Raw genomic sequence first — 27,696 nt, 5'->3', positions numbered from 1 at the left:
ATGACTATTTTAATATATTTTTTTGTTTTGCTGTTTTCTGGAACAACTTTTAGCCAAGAGAAAACGTAAGTAAAGCAGATGTAGAATTTACTGGAAATGATACTTGATTGTTGTCCACTATTTTAGGTAAATAGATACAGAATTTAAGTAGAGGCAATAGAGAAGGCACTATCCAAATTGATGTGTTTTCACAAGCAAAATTCTCACTAGTGTATGTGGGACTAATGCTAGAAAAAAGACTGATGCTTCTGGAATTACTGTATTTGCTGCCAAAGAAAGAGGTAGAGTCATCTCCTTACATCCCACAGGATAAACATGCAAAAAAGTTAAGAAATAAAGCTGCTGCTCAGCTTTTCTATAGTGCCTGAAGACAGATACTTTGCTACAGGTTTGGTGAAACCTCTTACTTAAATGTATATTTTGCAATTTTACTTAGCGGGGTTTTTTTGATTCTTGTCTCTGTTAACAATGGTCTATAGGAAGCAGCCAATCTAAGTACTTTTGGCATTTCAGAAAAACAAGATGCACATATATCAAATGTTTTGTTCAGTGGCACTTCATATGTGTTTTAGATATGTGCTAAAAGATATGAATGGCACTTCATATGTATTTTAGATATGTGCTAAAGCCTGGGTTGTGCTTTTGTGGAATGCTGCATACTTTAGTTTATAAAGCACTGAAGAAATCAGAGTAATCTTGCAAAAAGTTTTTCGCATTTGCCTTTACTGTAAGTTGCCCCTTTCATTTGAGTAAGAACTTCACTGGTGGGAAAACTACACAGGTGTACTACTTGGAGGATTAGTGTTTCAGGGTATAATTTGGCAAAAGGAATAATTATTTCCATGTAAATAGTCTGTTTTAGTAGACATGCTTTTGTGTGTCTGCAAAATAAAATCCATAAACATTACCTATGCTGTTATTTGGTAATGTTATGTTACAGTTTTCATAAAAATTATTCTGACTGGGGCTCTACTGTTGTTTTTAACAAGTGTCTTAAAATAACTTAGCCTGATTATCTCGTTTGCTGTAATGGTGTGTACGTAAGTGAATTACAAACAGAGGTAAGAAATCAGAAAGAAATAGAGTTCCATTACCCTTTTATTGTTTTATATTTCATATACAGATATGTCCTTACAGCACCAAAGATGTTCAGAGTTGGGGCATCTGAGAAAGTTGTAGTTCAAGCTTTTGGTTATGAGAAGGAATTTCCAGTCACTATTGCCATAAGAAGCTTTCCAGATAAGCTTGCTGTTTATTCTTCTGGCCGTACTTCTTTAACTTCAGCCAACAAGTTCCAAGATGCTGTAACTCTAACAGTAAGGAATTCAGACTTTGCTCGCAGTGTTTTTATTGTTATGTTTAGTTACAAGTGTTAAAAAAGATTACAGTAAGTTTTCAGCTGTTTAAACTAGGAAGGGAAGCCTAGTGCCCTGATTTCTCAATTTGCCACATGTCGTTTATTTCATTTTAGTTTGTCTGAAATTGAAATTACATTGGATAAAATTAGTGTAAAGGAATGACACCAAAGTTAAACATAAAATCAAGCTATTTTAGAAACATCATCACAGTCACATAGCTTGAAAAAATAAAAAGGGAGAGAATGGAGAAGTGTTGAATATGGACAAGATAGTAAGCCAAAATGGTAACTAAACTGAGGTTCAAGACTTGGTCTTTGTTTGTCAGTGACAAGCTCCAAGCAGGCCCAGATCTCATCATGAAACTTAATTTAACTACTTTGCTTGAAGCAAAGAGTGCAGGAAGCTAAATAATTTTTTGCACTGAAAGCTGATGACCAAGAACATTTTACCTGGGGTGATGCCTTCCAGCAGATGCTTCTCGCCCAGTTTTCCTTTTCAGACAAAATAGTTATTTCACCAGACTACCAACCACAACAGCGACTTTGGTGTGGCCAAAAGTCATCATGTGTATAAATGGAAGTCTGATAATTTGTACTCTCATAACTGGGCTATTTTAGTTCTGGACATAAATAAAATGCAGATTTCAAAATATCTATTTGTAGCTTAGTACTGCAGACCATCATCTATGACGTAAGCAAGAATAAGTCCTTGTGGATGTTTTTATTTAATAATAATAAACAACAGGATACTAATTGCCATCTAGAGACTCTTCTCAACAAAAAATACTGCAGAAAAAAATCCTTGAAAAATATTTTAATATTCTTCACAAATCTTTATTTCATCTCCCTCAGCTTCAACCAACAGATTTACCAAGAACAGAGAATTCAGTCCAGTATGTATATTTGGAAGCTGTTTCTCCACATTTTACAAGATTAAAAAAAATTCCTGTTTCCTATGAGAATGGGTTTCTTTTTATTCATACAGACAAACCAATTTATACTCCTGATCAGTCAGGTAAATAATGCTTATTTCTCTTGACTGTTATTTAATTTTTAAAGTCTGTTGACTTTGCCATGGAATTAGGATTTAAATGTCCTTTAAGCTCTTGGTTATATTTTGGTATTGCTATTGGCTGCTATTTAATTTTTTAATGAGCAGAATAGTATTTTGAACTTCTCCCAATATCCTGTGAGTCCCTGCCCTCTACACCCTAAATGATTAATCTGTGGCACAAAGAGTGAAATTTTTTTCTGGGAACATGTTAAAAATACTTGTGAAGAAATAACGACTGAATCATTGGTTTCATGTAGATTGAGCTCTTTTCCTGCAAAAGTGATATGCTAGGATTGTGATGGTAAAAAATAATACTGCACTGTGATGATTCACTGTGAGATACTATACTGTGATGATTCAATGTGACAGACTGGTGGTGCAGGGTCCCTTATTGCTAGCACGAATAAATACTGTTTGTACACCATACTGACAGAAGGTCAAGAGCATACTATAAATACCAAAAACTTAAAGAACAGGGATAAAAGGTTGTTTTGGGGCAGGTTGGTTGGTTTGTTTGTTTTTCAAATCTCCATAGTGGTATGACTTTGAGATTTATTGTAATAATTCTTACAGTGAAAGTCAGGGTTTACTCTCTGAATGAAGAGCTGCAGCCAGCTCGCCGAGAAACTGTCCTAACATTTGTGGTAAGTTGTAATTAAATTTAATATTAATATTCTGTAGATCACAAAAACAATAAATGTAGTTAGATGGTAAATCAGTATCACAATCAATATTTAATAAAACTGTTAGGTGTGTTTCCAGGTAGCCAGACATCTTTTAAAAGATCTAAAAATTACTTTGCACAATTGGATAGAGGTTTTAAAGTCCTAGATCTGAAGTTGTTGTAGAATGGAAAAAAAGAAAAAAAATTAATTATCTTTAATGTCTGGGGAAAGGATTTTTGAGGGAATTTTAACATGTGGTTTTCATACTGTTGTTTATTTCATTTAAGACATAAAAAATAATCAGTAACTACTATATTTTTTAGCCTTTAACAATAGGGTCGTTGTTATAGTAACTTTTTAGCAATTTTAAGCGTTGTGTAATAACAGCTTTTAATTGTTGGAACCACAGTAAAATGTTTTATCAGAATTTCAGTCTGAGTTGTTTCTAAAAATGCTTGTATTTTCATGCTGTGAAATGGGCAAAACTCTTAGAAAGATATGTTATGGCCAGGCTCCCACTGAAATCACTGAATGAAGATTTTCCTTTTGATAAGAATGATCTGTAACTGCCGATTCTTTCCTATTATAATTTAAAGGATCCTGAAGGAGTAAAAGTGGATATTATAGAAGAAGACGACTTTACTGGAATAGTTTCTTTCCCTGACTTCAAGATTCCTCCTAATCCTAAGTAGATTTATTTATCCTTTTTGAGAATTATTAACATAATACTGCCTTTTCTTAAAGACAGTTGGAGTGTCTTTTTCTTGATACACAGAGTGTACATGACTTAAAACTTGGAGATTTCTAACATTTCACATAGTGTGTAACCGTGGTATAAATAAGGAACGTATGACCATGTATTCTCCTTTTTAGTTGACTTCCAAACTAACATGTCTCCTGAAGCCAAGTGGGAAGCTTACTCCCGGCGTTTTCAAATAGACAGCATATGCTAATTTTAATGAGAGAAAGTGAGGAGATGTAGTGAGTGAAAATACTGGTGATAAAACTGAAATTAAAGAACAGTTAGTGGTAGGTTTGTCATGCTCAATTAAAAAGGAAGATTAATAAAAACTAAGGCTTTCTACTGTAGAGTTAGAAACAGTGTCAAAGATGTATTGATTTCAAGGAGGGGAAACCTTCATATTTCATGTGTATATTCATACAAATCAACAGCATTTTTCCAGTAACAGCAGCATACAAAATAAATATTTCTTCAGTTCTCCATTTAGTCCTGAGAGGGTGCTGAAGATTCGCTGATTTGGCAGATGGATGCTAGCAGGTGCTTGAAAAATTGATTTTTGACTGATTTACTTTTTATTAGGAAATTAGCAATAATTTCAGTCTGAGTAAAAATTAATTTTGTATCCTTGAAACTGAGTATCTGTTAACAGTAGACTTGCGTAATTTTTATCAGGGTGCTATACAGCTGAAGGATTGTAGGAACTGATTTTCTATAAATTATTTATGTAAATCACAGTTGTGCCTCAGTGCTCTAGTCAGAGGGAGAAGGACACTAACAGAAGTCTGCATGAGTTCTTTTGTGCATTTTCTTGGCTAATATATCTTACAAATACATTTTTCAGTGTAGATACATGTACCCATTCTCAGTCAAGATCTGATTGCTTGTAGATTACCATGGTCTTTGTTCAAGATGACCTTTCCGATAGGTCCAATCACTGTGAACCACTTGATTTGGCCATAGTACAAAGTTTTGTTAGTAGAGCTTTGCTGGTTTGCTTGACATCATTTAAGATGGTGATGTGCTGAAAGACTTTCTTTTTTTTCTTTTTAAGTACAAGATACTGCCTGTTGGAACTACAACTTAGAGTGTCTGTGCAAGAAGTTAACTAACATGCTTAATCCTTTTTTATAGTATGTACATGTCAAATGATTATTCATTCCTTGATCCAGCTTGAACTTTAAATGTTTCCTTATAACAAACTTACTGCTTTTTTTGTGGAATTTCTGAATTCTTTATTACTGTGCTTTATAACCTTATAAATAGGCTCACTATATTGAGTTTGCCTTTATTTAATGAAATAATTGATAATTGGTCATACACTCTGTGCATGTTTCTATTATTAGGGAAAAAGACTGCATTTTTCACTTACCTTGAGCAAATGTAGCTATGTTACAAAACTGGCAAAGATGAAATAGATGTAGTATTTAAATTAAAGCAAACCAGACACAAATTTCTTTGAGTGGTAAGATAAGAAGATATACACATTTAGATATGCTCTGCACATAGAAGCTCTGTGGGTTTAAGTAAAAGCAATTTGAAATTAAGCAAATGCCTTTAGAGTGCATCTAGTGGCAAAGAAAAATAATCCAAATGATGGTAAATCAGGTAGGTGATAGAAACTAATCCTGACTGCATTGAAACAGACCTGCAGCCACAAACACGCATTTGTCTAACCTCAGGGGTTGCAATTGGCAAGTGAAAGAAGGTAGTGCATAACGTCTTAATGACCCTGGTTACATGTGCAGTCTCCAAAATGGTTTTCTGCTTGTAACTATAAAACAAAAAATTCTGATGATAGTCATAGTATAAATAATGGCATATTCTTTTCCAATTTATTTCAATGCTTTAAGTTTAAAATAATTACTCAAATCTCAAAGCAGAATCTTCTCAAAGTAGGCATTGAATATGTACAAAAACTTGGTGCAGAATTTTTCTCTCTAAATAATTATTAACATGAAATATTAAGTAGTAATATTATTTTTTGTCTTCAACATTAATTTTCAACTTTAAAAAATGTTTGATTGTTGATATTTCATAGGTATGGAATTTGGAAGATTGAAGCCAAGTATAAGAAGAATTTCATAACCTCAGCTGTTGCCAAATTTGAAGTTAAGGAATATGGTAAGGTGTGCCCATACTGTGAACCTTCGTTTTTCTCTATTTTTTCAGTGAAATTTATAGAGGACAGCTGTGCAACACAGAGGAAGAAAATGCAGAAATGCCCAATGTGTAACATTGGCCTGTTTATATGTAGCAATGGGATACAGTGTAACACCAAGTGGCAACATCAGTTCAAGCTAATCAGTCAAATCAGTATAAGACTGTATTAATACAACTTGCCTTTAACAGAGTTATTCTTTAGTATGCTGGGTCGTCTTGACATAGTTGCACTGATGCAAAATGTGAAGCCAGGGCAACTGCAGACAGCTTAGGGCTTTGTAACTTGTGCTTCACTGACAAGCTGACAGCTGTGATTTCAGGCTGTAATGTTGTAATTCAGATCACTTGAAACCACTGTGATTCTTTGATGGCTATACAGAGGTGTCTTTCTGAGTACCTGTGGCCTACTGTATAAAACCACATCTAAGTGACTTTCTTTTCTACTCAATTTTCAGCAATGCCAAGCTTTTCCATCGTCATAGAGCCAGAAAGTAACTTTATTAGTTCTGATAAATTTGAGAACTTCAGGATTGTTGTGAAAGCTAGGTAAGGAAATTTGGCGTTGATTTCTAAATATGTGTGTATCTCCTCTTCTTTTACCTGAAGAATGAGTCTCCCATGTCCAGAAGTTTCCTCTCTTACTTCCTCAAGAACCCCTATTGTCACAATCCTTGCTGCTCTGTAAGAGAACTAAGTGGCCCTTTTTGACTTTCAACAGAAGTGTTTAAAGCTACATGGACATTTGTTTGCCTAGGAAATTACTCCTCTTCAAAAACAAATGCTTTGTTGCAGCTATAAAAGTAATCTTAAAAGCATTTATATTGTTGTTTTGTTCTCAGCTATTTTTATAATAAAAGGCTTGCAAGTGCTGATGTTTTTCTTCGGTTTGGAATAATTGAAGAAACTGGAAAAAGAATGATGCCTCGTGCAATGCATGTAACTAGGGTAAGAAGAAACAAGCCTAGTTTGTGTAGATTTCATATGCTTTGTTCAGGACTGGTCCAATTCCACTAAAGTTTTCCCATTAAATTTGATGAGAATGGGTTCCAGTTCCTAGTTTGCATCAACAGCTATTCAGTGTCAACTTTTTCTATGTAATCCTATCATCAGGGTCTTAGAAATTAGAACTCTTTAAATTGGAACTCAGAAGCAGCATCTGAGAATGTAATTTGTCTGGTTCAATTAATCACTTGAGCAAACTGCGTGGTTGAAATTTCTATGAAGTAACTTTTATGCTATCTCTTACAGAATAAACAAAAGAAATTAACTGCAGGATTGATGTAGTAATACCAAATTGTGATGGGAGACAAAGAGATCAAAATTATATTGATGTATTATGGGGAGTCTGTTCTTCACCAGTTATCCCTCCTTCATTTAATCTGGCCTTTTTGATTTAGTCAGTGAGGAACAAGTAAAAGGCATTCTCTTTCCTCATTTAGTGAAGATATCTCTGTGTTATTGCTATCTTTTGTTGGGCCTGCAGGCAGACTTTGCAGTATGTGCCATTGGTTGATTAATTATCAATAATTTCAGGGAATAAAGAATTATTCATTAAAACATCTCCACCTTTGATTTCCTCTGAAAATAAACAATGAGCAGAAACACATTGAAGTTATAATTTCTGTATAGTATATCTGTATATTATTTCTAAATTATTGACTATTAAGTAATGGTTTATATTTCATTTCCAGATTGAAAATGGAGTTGCTGAGATCAATTTTAACAGTAAGAAAGCAGTGAGTTTTATAGGGTTTCAAAGTCTAGAAGAATTGGATGGGTCATATTTATATATTGTGGCATCAGTGTTGGAGTCTACAGGTAAGTTGCTTTTTAATTTTTTTTTTTTTTTTTTTTAACATCTGCAAATGTAAACAGAACTAAAAAAAATTTATACAGATAACTTTCCTAGTAACAGACTTTCTTTAGTATTCAGAAATCCTTCTTTGAAAAACTTACAAGGAAGAACAGCCCATCTATCACTGTAAAAACGTTTAGGGATTAAATTACTTTTGTTATTTATTTTCACAGCAGTGGTAGGGATTGACTCTTTAGATACAAGGTCTTTACTATTACAGACAAATTGTGGTGCCCTTTGAAGGAAAGTGGAGAAAATACAGACTGTAGGATGTGATTATTAAAAAGGGCGTAATATTTTGTTAGGTGGCCTCAGTGGTGAAGCAGAATTTGCTGGTGTCAGATTTTCTGTATCTCCTTACAAATTGACTTTGATTGCTACTCCTCTCTTTGTGAAGCCTGGACTGCCATTCTTCATTAAGGTTAGTGAACATAAGCAGTGTTGTTGCACATTACAACATAAGACCTGTAATGCAGAAGCGTTACTCTTTTTTTGTATATATTACTGTAGGTCTTAACATGCTTTTAATTTCCATTGTCCATTTGCATTTTTTTCACATGATGTTGTAGAAGAAGCTTAGCAGCTTGAAAGTTTTCTCCTTGAAAAATGTCACCATTCATATAAGAAATGTTATCTATTCTGATGAACAGGTGCAGGTGAAAGACACAGTAGATGACTTTGTTGGAAATGTCCCTATAACTGTCACTGCAAAATCATTTAGTGAGCAAATGGATGAGACTGAGTTGATATCAGAGGGTTCAGAATCTGGGAGAAGAAAAACAAGCATGAATGATGGAACTGCTTTGTTTGTTGCTAATATCCCATCTGATAGCAAAATATTGGAGTTTCAAGTGAGTTGAATCATTCCTTTTATTTATTTCTTCGAGGATTTAATTCTGTACTTTTGTGAATGTACAACACTGGTGGGAAGGTTTTACACTCAAAAGTTAATTGTTTATAAATTTAGAGACTCTTATGAATAATCAGTTATGAAATGTAAGTGCTGTACTAAAACAATACTTCTCTATTAAATTCTGTATTAGATTGTTCTGAAACAAAATATCCTAATTTGTCATATATTTAGTTCCTAATAATTATTAAATAAAAAATCTAAATGAATCATGTGAAAACAAATCAGAGTGCTTCCCTCCCTATGTAGGGAGGCATATCATTAACCTTTTCTGTTCTCTTTATTTATGTATGTGCTTCTACACTACCATTTTATAGTCTACTTGATATTCATAGATCTTGCTATTAAAGAAAACATGAAAGTCTTGAGTTTGCTTTCATTTTCTTAATCCCTCTGAATAATATATCACAGAATGCTTTTAATATTGTAATTAGTTTTTTTGTTAAGTAAAATCCTGTACTTAACTATTCAGAAGTCAGGACGCACAGTTTTTGTGTCCTCCTTTACTAAAACAAATTTCAAACATTTTTATTATTTTTTCAGGTAAGAACTGCAGATCCACATCTTCTAGATGAAAACCAAGCAAGTAAAACCTATGAAGCAAAAGCTTATTCATCATTAAGTCAGAGTTATCTCTATATTGACTGGGCTTCAAACCACAAAATACTACAAGTAGGGGATATCATAAATATTAATGTATACCCTCATAGTCTGTATATTCATAAAATACATCACTACAGCTATTTGGTAAGTAACAGACGTTTCCACATAAAATACTGAATTGTGATTTAATATATGGTCCTAGACAAAAAACCTCAACAATCAAGAACTATCCTCAGAGTAGAGTATATGCGGCTCAGACAACAAATCCATACATGATCTGTCAGTCTTATAGTAAAAAATTAACAACTGTCTCACATTTAAATTAAATATTGTCTCCATTGTTTTGAATTCTCATCTGACATAGACTGAGATTAAGAACAAATAGTGCTAGTCAGCAGTTGAAATAGAGAGGAAGAGCAAGATGCACAGTGACAGCACTTCTTTTTAGGGGATGAGGGAGAGCGCTACCTTCCCTTGAACTAGACCCACTGGCCCTAAATGCATTTTTGTGTGTGTTGGATTATATCTAAATGCAAGTAATTACTATGTGTAAGAAACATGTTAAAATAGAAAATCTGACTTTTTTATTCTCCATCATTTTTCTGTTATAGATCATGTCAAAAGGGAAGATTGTAAGCTTTGGAACTCAGAAGAGAATTAAGGATTTGGAATATGAACATCTAACTTTTCAGATAACCCAAGAAATGGTTCCTTCAGCACGTCTTCTTGTTTACTACATAGTCATGGGAGAAGAAACTGCTGAGTTAGTAGCTGATTCAGTTTGGCTGAATGTGGAACAGAAGTGTGGGAATAGTGTTGATGTGAGTAGGAAAATAAGCACTAAAATTTGTGGGTATGCATTCATTTTATGGTCAGTTTTTAACTTGGAATTACACAAGTTCTTTAACACTCCCTTAATTTATTAAAGTGTTTGCCTTCAGATGCATTTCTTTTGGAACAATGTGCTTTTAAAATTACCAACATTTGTTTTCAATTTATAGATTAAGCTGCAATCAAGCAAAGAGATACTGAATCCAGCAGAAGTTGTATCACTTAACATGAAAACACAATTCAATTCCTTTGTTGCTTTGTCATCTATTGACAAGGCAGTATATGGAGTCACAGGAGGAGGAAAGAGAGCAATGGAAAAAGTTAAGTAGTAGCCACAAAAGAAAAACAAGTTGCTATTTGTTTCATGTTCATAATCAGATAGGTATTACATGCCATGCATTTAGTAAGCCTGAAAATAGGCAGAAGAGCAATTAAATCTAGAATAAAAGTTGCTGGTTTAAATTTGACAGTTCAAGTTTTTGCTTTTAAAGGCAGATCTGAACTATTTCATTAGAACCCTTCAGACTTGGCCAAAGATAGGTTGCAGTGTTAGAGAGCTGCTTGATCAGAGGGGCATGGAGACTGCATTCTCCTTCTTAGTTCTTCCCTATAATCTTTGCAGGTCATATTTTTAAGGCACGCTGGTAGAATGGTATGGCAAATGCTATTGCGTTCGGTGGGTTACAGAGGTTTTCAGTCCTTGTAGAATTTGATACATGTGTATGTAAGTAAAACCTACATATCCTCTGCCACTGCAAGAATTCCATACCTATGATAAAACATGGTAGTGTTTTAATACTTTCAGAACAGTCAGATACCAAATACATAGGAGAAGAATAGGAGGCTACTTTTGCACCAACCTTGAATCATTTGAATCTGTTTTATAGCTCTGTTGAATCAGTTTTAAACGAGATAGTCTGAGTATCAGAACTGTTACAAACACAGTTAGTGAAGCATTCCGTCTTGAATCGCCTGTATGACCCTGATGTGGACTAGAGGAAAGTGGTTGCATTGGTGCTGGTGCTCGAATTAGCTCAAATACCACTAAACGGTGTTCTTCAGTGTGTTGTGAGGACATCTTCCAGACTAAAGTGGCCTTTCTGCAAGTGTAGCTTTCTCATTCATCATATGATATTCCACATTTTAGTTAGTTGCTGATGTGGTTTTTCCTCAGATAATGCTACATTTGGAAAAGAGTGACCTAGGGTGTGGTGCTGGAGGAGGACGCAACAACATTGATGTATTCCGAATGGCTGGGCTTACATTTTTAACTAATGCAAATGCTGATGATTCAAATGAAGCAGGTATATTCCTTTGTTTTAAGCATGAAAATGTGGGTTTTCTTTTCTGAAATAGTCTATTGTGACTCTCAGTTATTATGTTGGAACTTCATTAAATTAATAGGTAATGCATATACTATATGATTTTTGAGGGAGGAAAACGTTATCACTTGTGGATCAGTTATTGTAACTGAAATAAAAATACTTCTATATAATTAAAATAGTAAACAGAAAAAGTCTCCCAAATTCTGAATGTTATTTTATGGAATTATTTTTAAGTAGGCTATGCTTTTACAAAAAAAGTCATGTCTTTTGTACTTCTATTTTTTTTGAACAGGTGAAACTTGCAATGAAGTTTTAAGAACCAAACGGTCTGACTTCAAGGAGAAGATACTCAAAGAAGGTGTTAAAAAAATCTCTTAAAGTATATAATTATGAAAAAAATCACATCCATTAGAAATCAAGAATCTGAGTGTTTGCTTCCTACTTTTAATTATTGTTATTAAAAGTGGAGAGAGACTGACAAATATGGAAGCTGACTTTAGAGAGGACCCCGTTTATGAAGCCTCTTAGCCATATGCTGAATTTGAAGTTGGCAAGATTTAAGTACCCATTGAAAACACAGCATATGTTTAAGATCTTTTCTTTTTCTGAAGAGACATAGCCTGAAAACTCACAGTACTACCATATGGCAGTCTTTCCCAGTGACCACCTACCAGGGACCAAGCCTGTCAGAAGAACCTTTGACTGTTAAATCTTAAAATGTAATGAAACTCCTCTTACCTAATTTATATTTCTAATTCAGAATAGTCATGATAAAGTGTGCGTCACTAGCTTTTGCATAATGACAAGTTTGTGTTCATCCTCAAATCTGTACCTTCACTGAAATTCTGCAAGGTTTAAAAATATATTCAGTATAACGAGTTAAGATGCATTTTGAAAATAAAAACTTCATCTCAAGGAAGGGAATTATTTTATTATTTTTTCAGCATCCAAATACGTACATCCAGAAATTCGAAAATGCTGCATGGCTGGAGTAAGAGCATATCCAGTGACTGAGACTTGCAGCGATAGAGCACAACGAATTCGGAGTAATGAAAAATGCATTTCTGCATTTAGAGATTGCTGTGAATTTGCAAACAGACTGCGGGAAGAAGAGCCTAATAAGCTTCTCATATTGGCAAGAATGCGTAAGTACAAGAGCTTTAACACTCCTGTGGACGTGTGGTGAAATGCTTCCAGCAGAATATGGATAAATACAGACATGATAGCTTTGTTAATCTATTAACCCCTCCCTATTATCTGTCAGATTATTCCAGAGGGAATTTTACCAGTCTCCAAAGACCTTGGGTGTATACCCCTAAAAAGGGGTAGGAGAGCAGTTCTTCTATTAAGAGCTATATTCTACTCACCCATATTTAGAACAAGCAGAACTGCAATAAGAGAGAGTCATTGCCCGTAAAGGCAATGCTAAACTTGAATGCTAAATTTGAGTCCTTTGCCCAGGCCCAAAACAACCGATGTGTAACATCTCAGGAAAGATTGGTGGGAATGTGAAATTTTCTTGTCTCCCATTCTCTCCCTGTAATTGTTGTTAACAAGTTAATCGGTCTGGATATTGGACAGGCATTCACATGTGTAAATAGATGAGGTGGGATTAACAGAGGCTTTTGATTGAGGGTATTCAGGTACCTTTTCTTCTTTTTTCAGGACTAACCTGAGGCAAGTAAATGGAATACAGTATCACACACAAAAACAAGGAAAAATATAAGGAAAAATATTTTGAAGCCTTTGGTGGAAGGCTGTTGGCAGGTGGTTTGGTTGGTTTTTTGACTTGCTTTATTTATGTTCTTCAGATTTTGAGGCTATCTTGGAACTGGATGAGGCGGAAGTTCGTAGCTACTTCCCTGAAAGCTGGTTATGGGAAGTTCACCAAGTTTCTCCAAGGTGCTACTTTTCTCAAATCAGTTACCAACATTTGACTTAGTCATCAGTTTTATAGAAAGTAAATGCTAAAATTGAGGTAAGCTGGGTAGCCTTAATTGTACCCAAGATGCATGCTAAAATGCAGTCTTACACAAAAAGCTATTCATACCATGTTTCCCTCCGTGCAGGGTATGCTGTCTGTACCCAGATTGTTGAGTCACTTTTTCTTTCATGTTTGACTTTGTTAAACACCAGCTTCTGTAAAGATGGCTAAAACCAAATTTACTCAAACAAAAATCCAGAAGTCCTGTTTTCCAAATATGCTCTTATATCTTGTCTTACCTAAGTCCTAGATACCAGAGTTGCTCTGGGCACGTACTGTCTTTGTGTTGATTAGCTGTTGGTGTTAGCAGATGGTTATCAATAATATTTAAATGTACTAACACTTCTAAACACAGGTCAAAGACTCTGTCTGTCACCTTGCCTGATTCGCTGACTACCTGGGAAGTACAAGGTGTTGGCATTTCTGATAAAGGTAGGTACTGCAACCTAACTGGATTGTAGCAAAAGAATTAGGGAGCTTTTCCATTTGGATTTTGCAGAATCCCTCATTGCAGTTGACACACGTTCTAAAACGTTCTGGTTGATAAACAGGAAAACATCAAAATATATATTTTAGGGAAAGGAAATTACTTCATTTCTTATCATGAATGTAAGCGGCTAGGAAAACAAAGGTCTGTCTAGCCTAGCTTGTGTTTGACAGTGGCCTATAACAAATGACTAAGAGGAATATAAGAACAGATTGTGAGTGATTCTTTCCTGGCACAACTTTACAGTGTCCTGCTATTAATAGCTCAGGGACTTGTGGACAGGAAGAAACAAATTTTCCAATAGATATGGTAGTCCAAACCGAAAATTTGTTTCTCGCTTTGGGAAGAAGGAAAAGAACCTCAAAGGACTGGTATGTCAGCAAATATGTGTGAAGGGTGGGAGACAGCAACTTGGAACAGGAAACAAGAGCCTGTTCACTTTTTAAAAACCTTGCACAATTTCAAAGTACATATCGAAAAATGATAAGTCATCAGTAAAGGCAGCAAGTATGTGAAGACTTTTTTGAACTTGTGAGTTACCACAAGTTACCTACATTATCAGAAGGGTGGATAAGATAGTCTGCTTTTATGTTTTTAATTTTCTTAGGTATATGTGTTGCTGCACCGTTGGAAGTGCAGGTTGTAAAAGATATCTTCCTGAGCGTTTATGTTCCTTATTCTGTGGTGCGAGGAGAACAAATTGAGTTAAAAGGATCAGTTTATAACCATAAAGCTTCTGCAATTAAGGTAATTTGTGGTCTTAATGAGTTCTATGGAAAGATTAACATAATCCTTAGATCAGATTTCTCTAGTCTTTTAGCTAATGTTATGTATGCTCTACATAACTATGTAACAATGAAATCCAATCACTAATTGTTTCATTTCCAGCCATTCCACTGATTACAATGTTGTCGTGCTCTTGCCTCATGAAAGTTAAAGTACAATTCTCTATTCCAATCATTTAGACACAGTGTCAAAAAGTGATGGCATTTTTTTAATTACCTGCTCCAGACCTCACAGATTACACTGTTTAGGGATTTAATATAAAAGGACTATTTTTAAGGTAATTCATTAAAACAGAAGTACAAAAATACTATTGAAAAAAATTTGAGTGAAGTATGCAAACATAAGTGTATGAAGCAGGTATATGTGTATGGAGCCTAGTATAGATGTTCCCTGGGGTTGCTAATGAACATTTGTTAGTGTGTCTCTAGTGCAAGTAATAGTAATTCCAAAGTTAGCAACACTTGCTCATTGTAAATGGAAAAGTAGTATTGCAGTAATAGAATGCTCATTATAGTATTTCAGTGGCTTTAATATTTCTCTGGTGTTGTACCTGTCATGGAGGTGAAACATTTAAAATCTTTCAACATTTCAGTTCTGTGTTAAAATAGCAGCTGGAGATGGAATCTGTTCTTTTGGAGATTCTCCAACTACTGAATCAAGGATCCACAACTGTAATTTTAAGAATCTAGATGGCGGTTCTTCATCACCGGTTACATTCAGAATACTTCCTTTGGAATTAGGTGTTCACACTATCAACTTTACATTGCTGACAGCCAGGAACAGTGAAACTGTAGTTAAAACATTACGTGTAATGGTAAGAAAAAAGAAATGTTTGTAGTGTTTTTGAATTTCATATTGATTCAGTCACAAGAAATAAAAATATATTATTTTAAAATTATCAGAATCCAAAATATCACATGATGTCATTGAATTCACTGAGTGTATGCAGTGGAAAAATGCATGACTGAGTATTAAGTACACACATTTTTAAACCTTGCGCATAAGAATTGTCAGAAAGATTATAGATAGATAGATTATAACTTGGTAAGCAAGGAGAATACTTTATTCTAAGTTGGTTCGGATTTTCAGCTGCTTAAGCATGCTTCATTGAAAGATACTTTTTTTGTAATTTTGTACTTTCCTAAGCTTTTATTTTAATCTTATGTTAAATTTTCTCAAGAATTTTGGAAGGTAGGACACTAGCTTAAATGTATGTAGGATAGATATAGAACAGTTCAGTAAAACTCAACTACAGAGGAGGATGTAGAAGGCAAAAATACTATGGTTTTAAACTGTTGTTTCAGCTAATATATTTGATTAAGGAAAAGTGTTTTCATTTTCTACTTCTCCTTTTAATGATTTCAGCCAGAAGGCGTTAAGAAAGAACTTCATGCAGGTTTCACTTTGGATCCACAAGGTGTTTATGGTGAGAAAATCGATCATGTATGTCTTTACTTTGTTTATTTTTTCATTTTCTTGATTCATTATGATCAAGTTTTCTGTAATGTGAAAAAATTGCCATTTCTCTTTCCTGAAATATTCTTCATATGTTCCTTCCAAGGATTTCCTGTCCTTTCATTGCCTAACCAATCCATCTTAAAATATCTAGTCTCTAAAGAAATTGGATTAATTTCTTAAAGGAACATTTATATGTACCTTTTACTATGATATAATATTAAGCTTTTCTCAGTGTGCTTGAAAACCTGTTAGCAGGTGCTTTCTCAATGAAAACAGAGTATGTTCTCATTTAACCAGAGACAAATATGAAACCACAAAGTTTAGGTCCAGATTGGATTCTTTTCTTAACAGAAAAGGCAAAAGAAAAGTTAAAGTGTTTGCACCTGTTCTTTTTCAAAGGTTGATATTGTTTGCATATGCATTTGGGCATATTTCTAGTTTTTGTGTTATTATAGGTGGTTTTGTTGCTGACTTCTCAGATAGTTGTGACATTTAAATCTGGCTATTACATCTGAATCGTCTATTGATTTAGATTGTGCAGTATGATATATATACATTTTCAATTACAGGTTCAATCAAGAGACGACAAGAATTTCGATATAAAATACCACTAAATCTGGTCCCTAAAACAAAAGTTGATAGAAATGTCAGTGTAAAAGGTAAATTGAATTGAAACTTTTAGTGTATTCCATATGTACTTTCTGTATATATGTCCTTTTTCTCCATTTTTTTATTCCTTTATTTAAACCTCTCTGAATTTATTCCTAGGTTCTCCTACTTTTGAGAAAAGGCTTTGCAGATCACCTTTTTTGTGTAGAGTTTTAATATAGAATGATTGCTTATAAGCAATTTTGTTTTTTTCTTTCCACAGGGCATCTTATGGGTGAGGTGATCGCCACAATACTCAGCCCTAGTGGTCTTAGTATTCTCACTGATCTGCCAAAGGGCAGTGCAGAGGCAGAGTTTATGAACATTGCCCCAGTGTTTTATGTGTTTCACTACTTGGAAGAGTCACATAACTGGCATTTACTGGGTCCCGAAACCTTAACTTCAAGAACTCAAATGAGGAGGAAGATGAAAGAAGGTAGAAAAATATAGCTTCTTCTCTTGCTTGAGGGTTGTAAAGGTGCATAAACGTTGCTGAGTGAGAAAGATAATATATCTGAGTGAGCAAATACACTTTTAATATAAATCTCTCTTCATAACGTATTTTCTGCCTAATATATTCCTTAGGAATTGTAAGCATCTTGTCATTCAGAAATCCTGACTTCTCATATAGCATGTGGAAGAATGGGCAAGCTAGCACATGGTGAGTTAAAAAGGTCTTTTGATTAGAATGGATGGAAAAGGCTTGTTTCACTCCTTTGCTTATAATAAGTTATATTATAAATTACATAAATAATAATTTATATTAAAACTAATTTTTAAAGGGTGATACTTCCTAGTAAGCATGAGAGATGAGCTTGATGATAGATTTAAATGGTGCTTACAACTTTGATTAATATCTTTTGATTCCTTGTTTTCACTTGCTAAATCTTTTATTTGTGTCCGTAATTCACATCATTACAACCAAGCTGGGCCGATGGTTAGGAGTAGACATACCTGAGATAATTTGTAGGGTTTTGCTCATTTCTGAAACCTCTTCTTTGAGCCTGGAATTTTACAAAAGGACTGTGTAGACCTTTGTTCCCTGCAGAATCGTAAGTTCAGGCAAAGGTTGCACTCCACCTTTGAAGAAGGAAAGCTAAGTACAGGGATGGGAGCAATGGCAAAATAGTCATATCTTTTGCTCACACAAATATGATATCTAAAGGCTGTCAAACAGGAGGGGTAGGACTGTTTATGGAAAACAGAATCTGCCATTGCAAATTAGGCAAAATACATAATTGCTGTCTTGCCTCTCACAACGGCAAATTCATCTTTTGGTGATGCAGTAATCTTCTGGTGATGTAGTGAGTTCATATCCTGAAACATGGAATTTGATCCTAGTTTAAAATTGAGTAATCATTGCCCATTTGTTAAGTTAAATTCAAAATGCATCTGCAATGTTTCTTCTAACTGTGGGAGTGTGTAGCATACCTAAATCATAAATAGTGCAAATTTGTGTCTAGCTTCTAGCAATGTGGTAGCATCTGCTAATCAAAACAAATGTGACCTGTTTGATTTCCTTGGCAGGTTGACAGCTTTTGCTTTAAGGATTCTTGGACAAGTCAATCAATATATAAATCTTGATCAAATTTCTGTTTGTAATTCGCTTCTGTGGTTGATTGATAACTGTCAAATGCCAGATGGGTCATTCAGTGAATTTTCAAATTACCAACCAGTGAAATTACAGGTATGAAAATCAAATATGTTCTGTGCGTATACAGTGAAAGCTGACGTCACCAGGGGGTAATGTGTTTTAGCAGTGCAAGATATTTTAAGCTGGATTGCACCAGAACACCCATTCAAGACAATTTTGCTAAATTTTCATTTTTATAAATTCATTTAAAGAACAGCACAATCTTGCAAACCTTTCTGTTTTCCCACTAAAAGCAGCGGCTTGCCACTTCTTAATATTTAGAAAAAATTTTTATAGGTTGATTTTACAGTATAATAGTCCTGGCTTGCCAATAACTTGATATAATTTTGTCTCATTTTTACAAATAAGCTATTACCTTCAAAAGAGTCAACGTATTTTCAGGTTAAACCAAACTGATGTTTCTTACAGGAATTTCTATTTGTTTCCTCACCCAAACTGCAAAAAGTTATATTTATTTAAATTAACTGTTGTTTCTATGTATTTATATTTACATATTTTATTTTGTAGGGTACATTACCTAGAGAAGCTAAAGAAAAATCTTTGTATCTCACAGCGTTTTCTGTTATTGGAATTGAAAAGTCAGTTAAAATATGTCCTACTCAGGTAAATGATATTTTTATTTCTGCCAGCAGTCGTGTTCCGGGATTCTGATTTCTTCCATTTTCTTTAACATTTGTTCAAAGAAATCAAGAGGCTTTTTTCAATTTCAGACATTAAGATGTATTTGCTGTGTAAGTCGTTGTCTTTTGAAATCAGTAGAAGAACCATAATTAAATTCTGGATCACTTTAGTATCTTCTACAATGTATCTTATAATATATATACCTATATTGTCTTGATAGATGTGTTTCTTTAAAAATAAGTCTAATAGATGTAAGCTGTAGCCTGTTCATCCTTCCAGAAAATCCATGATGCTAAAAATAAAGCAGCAGATTATTTGATGAAAAATGTGCAGTCTGCTCAAAGCCCCTTTACTATGGCAATAACTTCATATGCTTTAGCTCTTGTGGATTTGAACCATCACTCTGCACGATCGGCATTCTCTGCACTGAAGAAGGAAGCATCTGTCATAGGTATTATTAAATTCTCTGAGTCTGTACTGTAGTTGGCTATCAGGTAGGATGTTCTTTTAGTATTTTTAAATTCTCTAATGTGATGGCACTACTTGGAGAGAGAATTTCAGTGATGCTTGCCTTGGCATAAATTAATTTTAGTCTTGTGTGGCCTAGTATTTTTGCTAGATTGAATCCTGCTTTCAGCTTTTCAACAGTGCAATTTCATTAGCAGTATGCAAGTCAGTGAGGCATATGTCATTGCCCATGGTATCACACTTATCCTATACGTAGGCTTTCCTTTTATGCAGGTGTCCATAGTGGATTACATTTGTCTGCCTCCTCATCCTTATGATGTGTCCACTCTCTTCCTTGGCTCAGAGTAGAATTTTTCACAGTATCTGCCACTGCCCTCACTTTTGTTTTGTTGGGTTTTCTTCTTAATTTCTCACTGGTTGATGCGGGACTTTGTAGTCTCTTGTGAATGCTGTTGCTTTTTAGTGTATTTTGTCACAGGCAAGGGACTCGCTGTTCTCTGCCAAGTAACAGTTGCTACTGGAATAGAAAAGCTTTGTCTTGTCTGTTGAAAGTGGCTTTAAAAAAAATAATTAAAACCTGTATTCTATTTGTTTGGCCTCTCTATCACTGTTCAGGACCAGCACTATTCAGACATGCACCAGATGCTTTACATCAGGCTGCTTTTATCATCAGTTTCTAGTATAAATGTCAGGCTCAGTAGTGTAAGAGGAGTATATCTTCATCCTCTGTTAAATGCAGAGTGAGTTCCTCCTCTTCTCCTTGACCTGAGTAGGCAATAGGCCACCTTGTGTAGTCTGGAGAGAGCTATTGCTACATTTGAGTCTGAAATCTTCCTTCTATACTTTTGCAGGTGACCCTCCTATTTATCGTTTTTGGAAACACACTTTCAAAACACTAGACCAACACACTCCCAGCTCTGCTACTGCACAAATGGTTGAAACTACAGCATATGCCTTGCTTACTACTTTGCTAAGAGGAGACAAAAACTATGCTAATCCAATCATCAAATGGTTGTCTGAAGAACAAAGATATGGTGGAGGATTTTATTCAACTCAGGTGAGCTTTTAAATATTTTGTTATCATTCTTCATGTACCAAAATCAGAGACGTCTTAAGAGAGTAGTATCATTAGAAGACGACATTGACAACTCTGGTGTCCTGTGTATAGAATTAGTATCAAATTACTCTGTTGCCATGATATTGTCTCTTGGAAATACAACTTCCTTTCATGAAGTCTACTATAAATAGGAATTTGCAAGCTGATTCCACTGACTTCAGATCTGCTGAATTAAAAGAATCATAGGAGCAAAACTGTTTTCCCAACTGCTTTTATAAAACAGAATATATTTAATTTCATGACATGACGTTCATTCTTGTTTAGTATGCATAAATAGATTAAAAGTCAAGTGAAAGTTGCCAAATTGCAACCTCCCTTTTTTCAAAATTATTAAAAATCTATGAAGAAACCGAGGAGTGCTGTGTTAATTTATTGCTATTTGCTTGCTTCCTTTTTAGTACTTGCATACTTTTCTTTAAATTACATAAATATGTCTAAGTATAGTGTTAAATATATTACTACCATGTTAAGTGTACTGCTGAGACACCTCTAGGCTGTTTAGCTAGTAATTGTTACCATCATTTGTAATCATGTTTAAGTGGCAGAAAATAAATTCCTTTATAACACATTTTCACTTTTTAATTTCTGGAATATTCTTTATAATTTATTTCTGGCAGGACACAATTAATGCCCTTGAGGCCTTGACTGAATATTCCCTTCTTGTCAAACGGCTTAATTTGGACATGAATGTTAAGGTAGCATACAAAAACTATGGAGACCTTCAGCTATTTAAACTGACAGAAGATAATTTCGTGGGAAGAACTATGACAGTGAGTGAATAGTATTGCTTTTGAAAAGTGAAAGCAGAATCCTTATCAACTCACTAAATAATTATTTTAACTTTGAAATTGCTACTGAAGTAGCTTTTTCTTTTAATAAACTGGTAGTAAATTGGTATAGCAAATGTTTAGGGACTTTGTTAATCTGCTAAATTTAATGCATTTGAATATTCATTTAAATTTAATATCTGTGCTTGTTCCTATGAAGGTGTTGGATTTTTTTTATAGAATGTGTTTGTAGCCTCAGGCCTTAATATGTATTTAAAATGTAGAAAAGACAAGCAGATCATCTGACCTGAATTGTTGCTAATAGCGATACTTTTATTATTAACTTACAACTTTTTGTTTAATATCAATCCTTTAGATACCTTTGGATGATGACATATATGTAAGCACTGGAAGCAGCACTGGGATAGCTACAGTAAATGTAAGCATTCACACAATTTTTTTTAAATGGACTTTCTGGTTTGTTAATATCAACATTGAAAAATAAACTGAAATTTTTCATAAACTATTCCATTTGTTGCCCTTACCCTTAGATGAAGTGATGGATGTCATTGTGGCTGTATTTTAGATTAAGTACAAGTGACTTACGGCTAATGAGAGAGAAGTTGTGAAGTTTCTTCCTTTTCATCACAGGTTTTCTATTCTGTAAATCTAAATAGATGATCAACTTGGTTTTAATGCTTATCAATTGCTATTGCCTCTGCTTAGACAGCCGAACAGGGAATACCCAACTTAGTGATCAGTTTTCAGAAATTGCTCTATTCTCTGTTATTCTGGTGTTTACTCTTAGTATATTAAGCAATGTCATTGAGAAACTGTTTTCTTGCAATATTTAAAGGAATAATTTTTGTGTGCCTGAATACTAAGCTGTTGCCATGATAAATTTCCTTCTAATCTTTCCTAGCCTCTTCTATAATCAAATTTAGTAACATCTGAAATGTACATATTGTTGTATACTAATATTTATGTTCATAAAATACCAGGACTTGTTTCGGTAATATTTTCAGTCCTGTAAATATGATCAACAAGGATGGTGTGGTTTTGCTGAAGAATTCCCCACTTCTTTCTGTGCTGATCATTTATTTACTCTGCTTTGTGTCCATCAAAACTAATCATGATGTACAGACTTGTTTTTACTGATATTATATTCTCCATATTATGAGTTTTCACAGTTTTATGCCAGTTTTGAGGATTGTTCACTGCTTCTGTTTTGTCTAATGTATTTGTACATGTGTAGGTGAGGACAGTATATAATACAATCGGTACTTCTGAGGAGTCATGTAACTTTGAATTGAAGATTGTTCCAAAGAGAGATGATGGTAAATGGTTAATATAGTTTTAAATATTACTACTCAGATCAGTGCAAGGGAGGGAGGAAAAAAACCCTTACTTTATTTAACAAAGTGTTTCTTATTAAGAATGAAACTAATAAATTCTGCCATGTTCTAAACACAGAACGGGAAAAGAAATTGCTAGAAACCTTTTTAGCCCTTCTTGAAACTATTGCCTTTTTGTGAATAGAATTAATTTTTAATGTATTTCTATTAGATGTATTTTTACTAATTTCTGGGAGAGTTTTTGGAGTTCAGGGAGCAAGGAATACAAAATTCCAGAAGAAAGAAATATGTTGGGGGGTAGAGGGAGTTATGGTGAGCTCTACAAGGTACTGAGAGTTCTAGTCCAATTACAACAGGGTGTGTAACCACATTCTAAGCTTTTGCCATGAAGTAGTTTTAATAACATAAGTACACAATAAAGTACATTAAGCATTAAAGCTGTCATTTCTCCTGAATTGTAAAAGAAGTATATGTTACTTGTTTGTGGCTAAACAATGAGTTCCTATAAAAATAGCCACCAAAACAATTTAAAGAATTATCTTTCAATTATGAAAATGCTTTATGAGAATTTTGGATTGGTGCTTCTGAAGAGTTATAAAACTACTTATTTGACTCTGCTTGTTATGAAAAGGGTACAGAAAAGAAGATGGTGAGCCACTTGGGCGCTTAGAGGCTTGCGCAAAGTAAGTACAGCTGATGGGGTTTTTGTTTGGTTGGCTGTTTTTTTCTTTCCCCAGTGATTGAGCCATTTTTTTGCATTTAAAGGTTTCATTTAACCAAATGCTTGTTCTAAATGTCCTGGATTTCCTAACATTCAACACTCCTCCTTTGCAAAGGTGGAATTCCCAGCTGTCATGTTAAGGAATTGGAGTAGTGCAAAGCAAATGCACTGTGAGTCTATGTACGCATTATGAAGTTAATCTAAGAATGTTACAAAGTCTTTCTGGTCTTTGGGTTTTTCTTAGGTATTGTTTTAATATTAATTAACTGACATATTTATGTTAAATTGGGGTGGTTTTTTTAAGAGATTAAAATGTTTTTCTTTATTAGTAATTGCACCTGGTCTTCTAATCTTTTCTTCCTGTTTCTTCACTTTGATATATCTCTGTGTAAACAGAATTAGAGCCAAAGGTCATGATGTCTTTGGGAGAGAGTTTTGCTTTAATTTATATATATTGGTTCTTCTGGAACGTAAGTATTAAGAAAAGCTTCTTTATGCATGAATCATCTGAGATGATTCATCTGGACTATTTTGCTTCATTATAGGTTTACCGTGAACTAAATGTTGATAGAATTTTCCTTAGGTTTTTCTGGGATCACATTTGAAGTTTTCTTTCTAATTTCAGTTATGTTTAACTAATATTAATCTATTTTAGGTACAGGCCTGGTGTGAGAGAGCCACAGTCGGGGTCTGCTCATGCTGTGATGGACATAGGTTTGGTTAGTGGATTGGAAGCAAATACAGAAGACTTATCTACTGTAAGTATTAGAGAACTTTTTTCTTTTACTGAAGTTTTTTTGACAGAACTATAATATTTACTGTTCTTCATCTTTTTCTGTTAGAGTCGTAGTGCAGACATATCCTTGTATCCTCATTGCTTCTAAACACTTCTAATACTAGTGAGAATAATCTACTTCAGTCTAAGTTATGGATTTTTTTATAGAGTCAGAAGCTAGACATCTAGTTAAAGTTTGACATCTAGGCTCCCTCTGTTGTTAGTGTAAAGACAAGAGTGGATAGAGTGGTTGTCGTCTGTGTTAGGGTAGTATGAATCAACCTCTGGAGATGCTGTATCTGCTAGCTGTAAAGGGAACACTGTTAGTGTACACACCTAACTGTAAGTCAGCTAAAGTTTGGGAACTGAATCTTAACTGTAGTACTTGTGTTCATCCAGCTCCTATTGACAAGCATGTGAGTTTTAGTTAAAGGCAATTAGAGTTTCACTTATAGGATTTAAATAGGATACTCTACATGGACTCAGGTATTATTTTAAGGATAATTAGCTCTTTTATTCTTTATTATCTTCATGTAATGAGTAAAAGGATAATTTCCGTAAAAGAGGCAACCCTAAAGTAAGGGTTTTTTGCATCTCAGAATTATGTTAAAGCTATGGATTACAAAACCTTCAAGATCATCCAAAAATGTTTAACTTGTATAAAAGATTTTTCTGTTTTTCTCCCCTACAGCTTGCAAGTGGAGTTGATCAGTTGATAGCAGATTATGAGATAAAAGATGGTCATGTTATTCTGCAGATAGACTCTGTATGTTACCTTTTTCATAACTGTAAGCACTACTTTAACTCTTTGGAATAATTTTGTTTCCTTTAGAGCGCCTTAATTCATGTGCCTTTCAAATAGGTGCCAGCTAATAATTTTCTGTGTGTTGAGTTCCGAATAAGTGAGCTTTTCCGGGTTGGAATGCTAAATCCTGCCACATTCACTGTATATGAATATCATGCACCAGGTATGTGTTCCATGTCTTCAAATTCACATTTGTCTTTTAACTATTTCTTCCTCCTTAAAGACTACATTTTTCCTTCTTCAACAGCTTTTTAATCCTTGTTATTTTAAGCTTACGTAACTTTTGACTCACAAAGTTTCAGTGCTCACTTCTTGGACTTTAATTTTCTGTATGTATTTATTATTTCTTTCTGACTCTTCTAGATAAAAGGTGCACTATGTTTTATAGTCCCTATGGAAATGAAAAGCTTGTGAGATTGTGTGAAGGAGATGAATGCAAATGCATGGAAGGTAAACTTTTTTTAAGCTGTTTTCCTGTTTCACTTGGTGGGAAAATGCAGTGTAGTGCTTTGGACAAAACCACACTAAATGCAAGGAAAAAAATCCTCATAACACAGCTGTTGTCCTCTCCAAATTTTAAATTTAAAAATAATTTAAAAAAGCAATGTGTGCAGTATGATCATGAATGTCTGACTGGATTAAGCTCAAGTGATTGAGGGTGTTATTTTGTGTTTTAAATACTCATTGTTCCAGCATGCAATCCCATAACTATGGTGTTTCTCAGTTACAGTAGATTATCCCAAAGAGGTAGAGGTTCATGTTGTTTTATTTGAGGACACATGATGACATTGTTTTAACACTGTCTTTTTTCTTTCTCAATGTAGCTGAATGTAGTAAAGTACAAGAGAGACTAGATCAGTCAATAACTGCTGATACCAGGAGAGCAGCTGCATGCCAGGATGATATTGCATATGGTAATATTTGAATTGTCATTACCTATTTCATATGGTCTGTTAAATTGTTTACTACTGCTGCAAAACATTTTGTTCCAATTAGATCTTTAGTAATTAAAATTCAGTAGGCTTGACAGTGGCATACAGTATATAAAGGTGACATATTGGAGCAGAGACAATTAAGTGCTGCCTGTACCCTCTGCTGAATAAAAGTCACGTAACCAGAGTTAGTGCATCAGTGAGCCTGATCTGATGAGTTCTGCTAATAAGCACTGTGTTTCCCTTGCTTGGTACCATTACAACATGATTAGTTGGCTTTGGGGTCAGAGGAAGTTATTGGGGGATTAGATGAGAGCATGGGTAGAGCTTCCATCAGATTAGAGCGTGGGTAGAACTTGTTAATATTTCTTAGCCCTACCATATATAGCTATAGCCGTCATTTTCACAGAAATTAGTATTGTAAAGGAGCATTATATTCTCCATCTGAGTATCTGTAAGATATTTCGGATGCATTGCAGGAACAAAGAATAACAAAAAGGTTGTTTTGTGTTGTTCTGCAGTTTATAAAGTGAACATCTTATCTCGCAGTGAAGAAGGTTATTTTGTAAAGTATTCTGCAGCTCTTCTGGATCTCTATAAAAGAGGTGAGTGTCATGTTCTTAATCCATTTAACAATTTATTTAGAATAAAAACTGCCATGCCTTAACTTTTCTCAGATTTTTGTAGGTTGAACATGTTTCTGCTTCTGGGAGAAAGGACTTTAGAATGTTCTTGGGCACTCACTGTCTCACCTTTGGGAGAGGTAGCTGCTCGTAGGTCCTGCGGAACTGAAGCTGATATTCACTCATTTTTCCTCTGAGTTTAAGCACCCAATATATCCTTGTAATTACCATAATATAAAATTATTTAATGTGCATGAGGCTTATTTACCATTCACTTTTAATTTTTACAATATTTTACAAGAAACATGTTTTCTATCATCAGATTTTCCTGTTATATAACTAGTGACAAATAGATCCCTTGGCTGTGCTGTACTGTAGAACATTTTGGTGTTTTTCTGGCTAATATATGAGTTACGGGAAACTCGCTTTGTGACATTCTTGACTTTCTACTTCAGGACAGACTTTTGCTCAAAAAAATAATGAAATAACCTTTGTTAAAAAGAAGACCTGTACAGATGTTGAATTGAGCCCAGGAGAGCAGTATCTGATCATGGGAAAAGAAGCCTTAAAGATAAGCATTGGTTACAATTTCAAGTAAGTAATTTATCATCAGAATGTGCAGAGATTTAATCTTAGTGTGCTGTGAAGTGGCAAGTGCTTGTATGTAATATTTCTTATGTAATATATAACTGATTTAATTTTGGAAGTATTAGTTTTACCAATAGTTACACAATGTGTTTTCAGATGTGTATATTTAAAACAGGATTATGAACACAAGCAATTTCATAATGTAATTTTTTTCTGTTTGACATTTTCCTCCCCAAATCTTAGCAGCAAATGATCATTTTCTGTTGTCATCTTAGATTCCAGTACCCTTTGGACTCCAGCACTTGGATTGAGTGGTGGCCTTCAAATACAGCATGCACTTTTTGTCGGGAGTTTTTAAATACAATGGAAGATTTTGCTGAAGATCTCATCATCAGTGGCTGTTGA

At 34.3% G+C, this 27,696-nt stretch overlaps 1 protein-coding gene across 1 annotated transcript; it reads left to right on the top strand.

Moving 5' to 3' along the window:
• Window positions 1-27,696, top strand: C5 (complement component 5). The gene is made up of 41 exons (XM_010294451.1): window positions 1-65; window positions 1,124-1,316; window positions 2,210-2,372; window positions 2,985-3,055; window positions 3,673-3,764; window positions 5,857-5,939; window positions 6,434-6,524; window positions 6,818-6,923; window positions 7,670-7,796; window positions 8,139-8,254; window positions 8,484-8,684; window positions 9,287-9,490; window positions 9,958-10,167; window positions 10,348-10,497; window positions 11,352-11,481; window positions 11,795-11,860; window positions 12,447-12,647; window positions 13,314-13,404; window positions 13,842-13,918; window positions 14,581-14,720; window positions 15,352-15,573; window positions 16,125-16,185; window positions 16,787-16,876; window positions 17,089-17,301; window positions 17,451-17,526; window positions 18,393-18,552; window positions 19,027-19,122; window positions 19,420-19,591; window positions 20,460-20,665; window positions 21,343-21,495; window positions 21,869-21,931; window positions 22,748-22,829; window positions 23,479-23,530; window positions 24,224-24,326; window positions 25,035-25,109; window positions 25,206-25,311; window positions 25,512-25,598; window positions 25,973-26,062; window positions 26,602-26,685; window positions 27,159-27,297; window positions 27,567-27,696. Exons 1-41 carry the CDS (start codon window positions 1-3, stop codon window positions 27,694-27,696), a joined length of 5,037 nt encoding a protein of 1,678 aa, XP_010292753.1.

This window comes from Phaethon lepturus, unplaced genomic scaffold, assembly GCF_000687285.1.
Source record: "Phaethon lepturus isolate BGI_N335 unplaced genomic scaffold, ASM68728v1 scaffold46480, whole genome shotgun sequence".
Classification (NCBI taxonomy): Eukaryota; Metazoa; Chordata; class Aves; order Phaethontiformes; family Phaethontidae; genus Phaethon; species Phaethon lepturus.
This window is presented reverse-complemented; position numbering and strand designations above follow the sequence as displayed.

Bases quoted from the DNA above. Each gene is read 5' to 3' on its own strand.
- C5 (XM_010294451.1), top strand. From the start codon at position 1: ATGACTATTTTAATATATTTTTTTGTTTTGCTGTTTTCTGGAACAACT. The intron at 23,531-24,223 runs GTAAGTACAGCT...AATCTATTTTAG, and splicing joins CGCTTAGAGGCTTGCGCAAA to GTACAGGCCTGGTGTGAGAG. The intron at 26,063-26,601 runs GTAATATTTGAA...GTTGTTCTGCAG, and splicing joins CCAGGATGATATTGCATATG to TTTATAAAGTGAACATCTTA.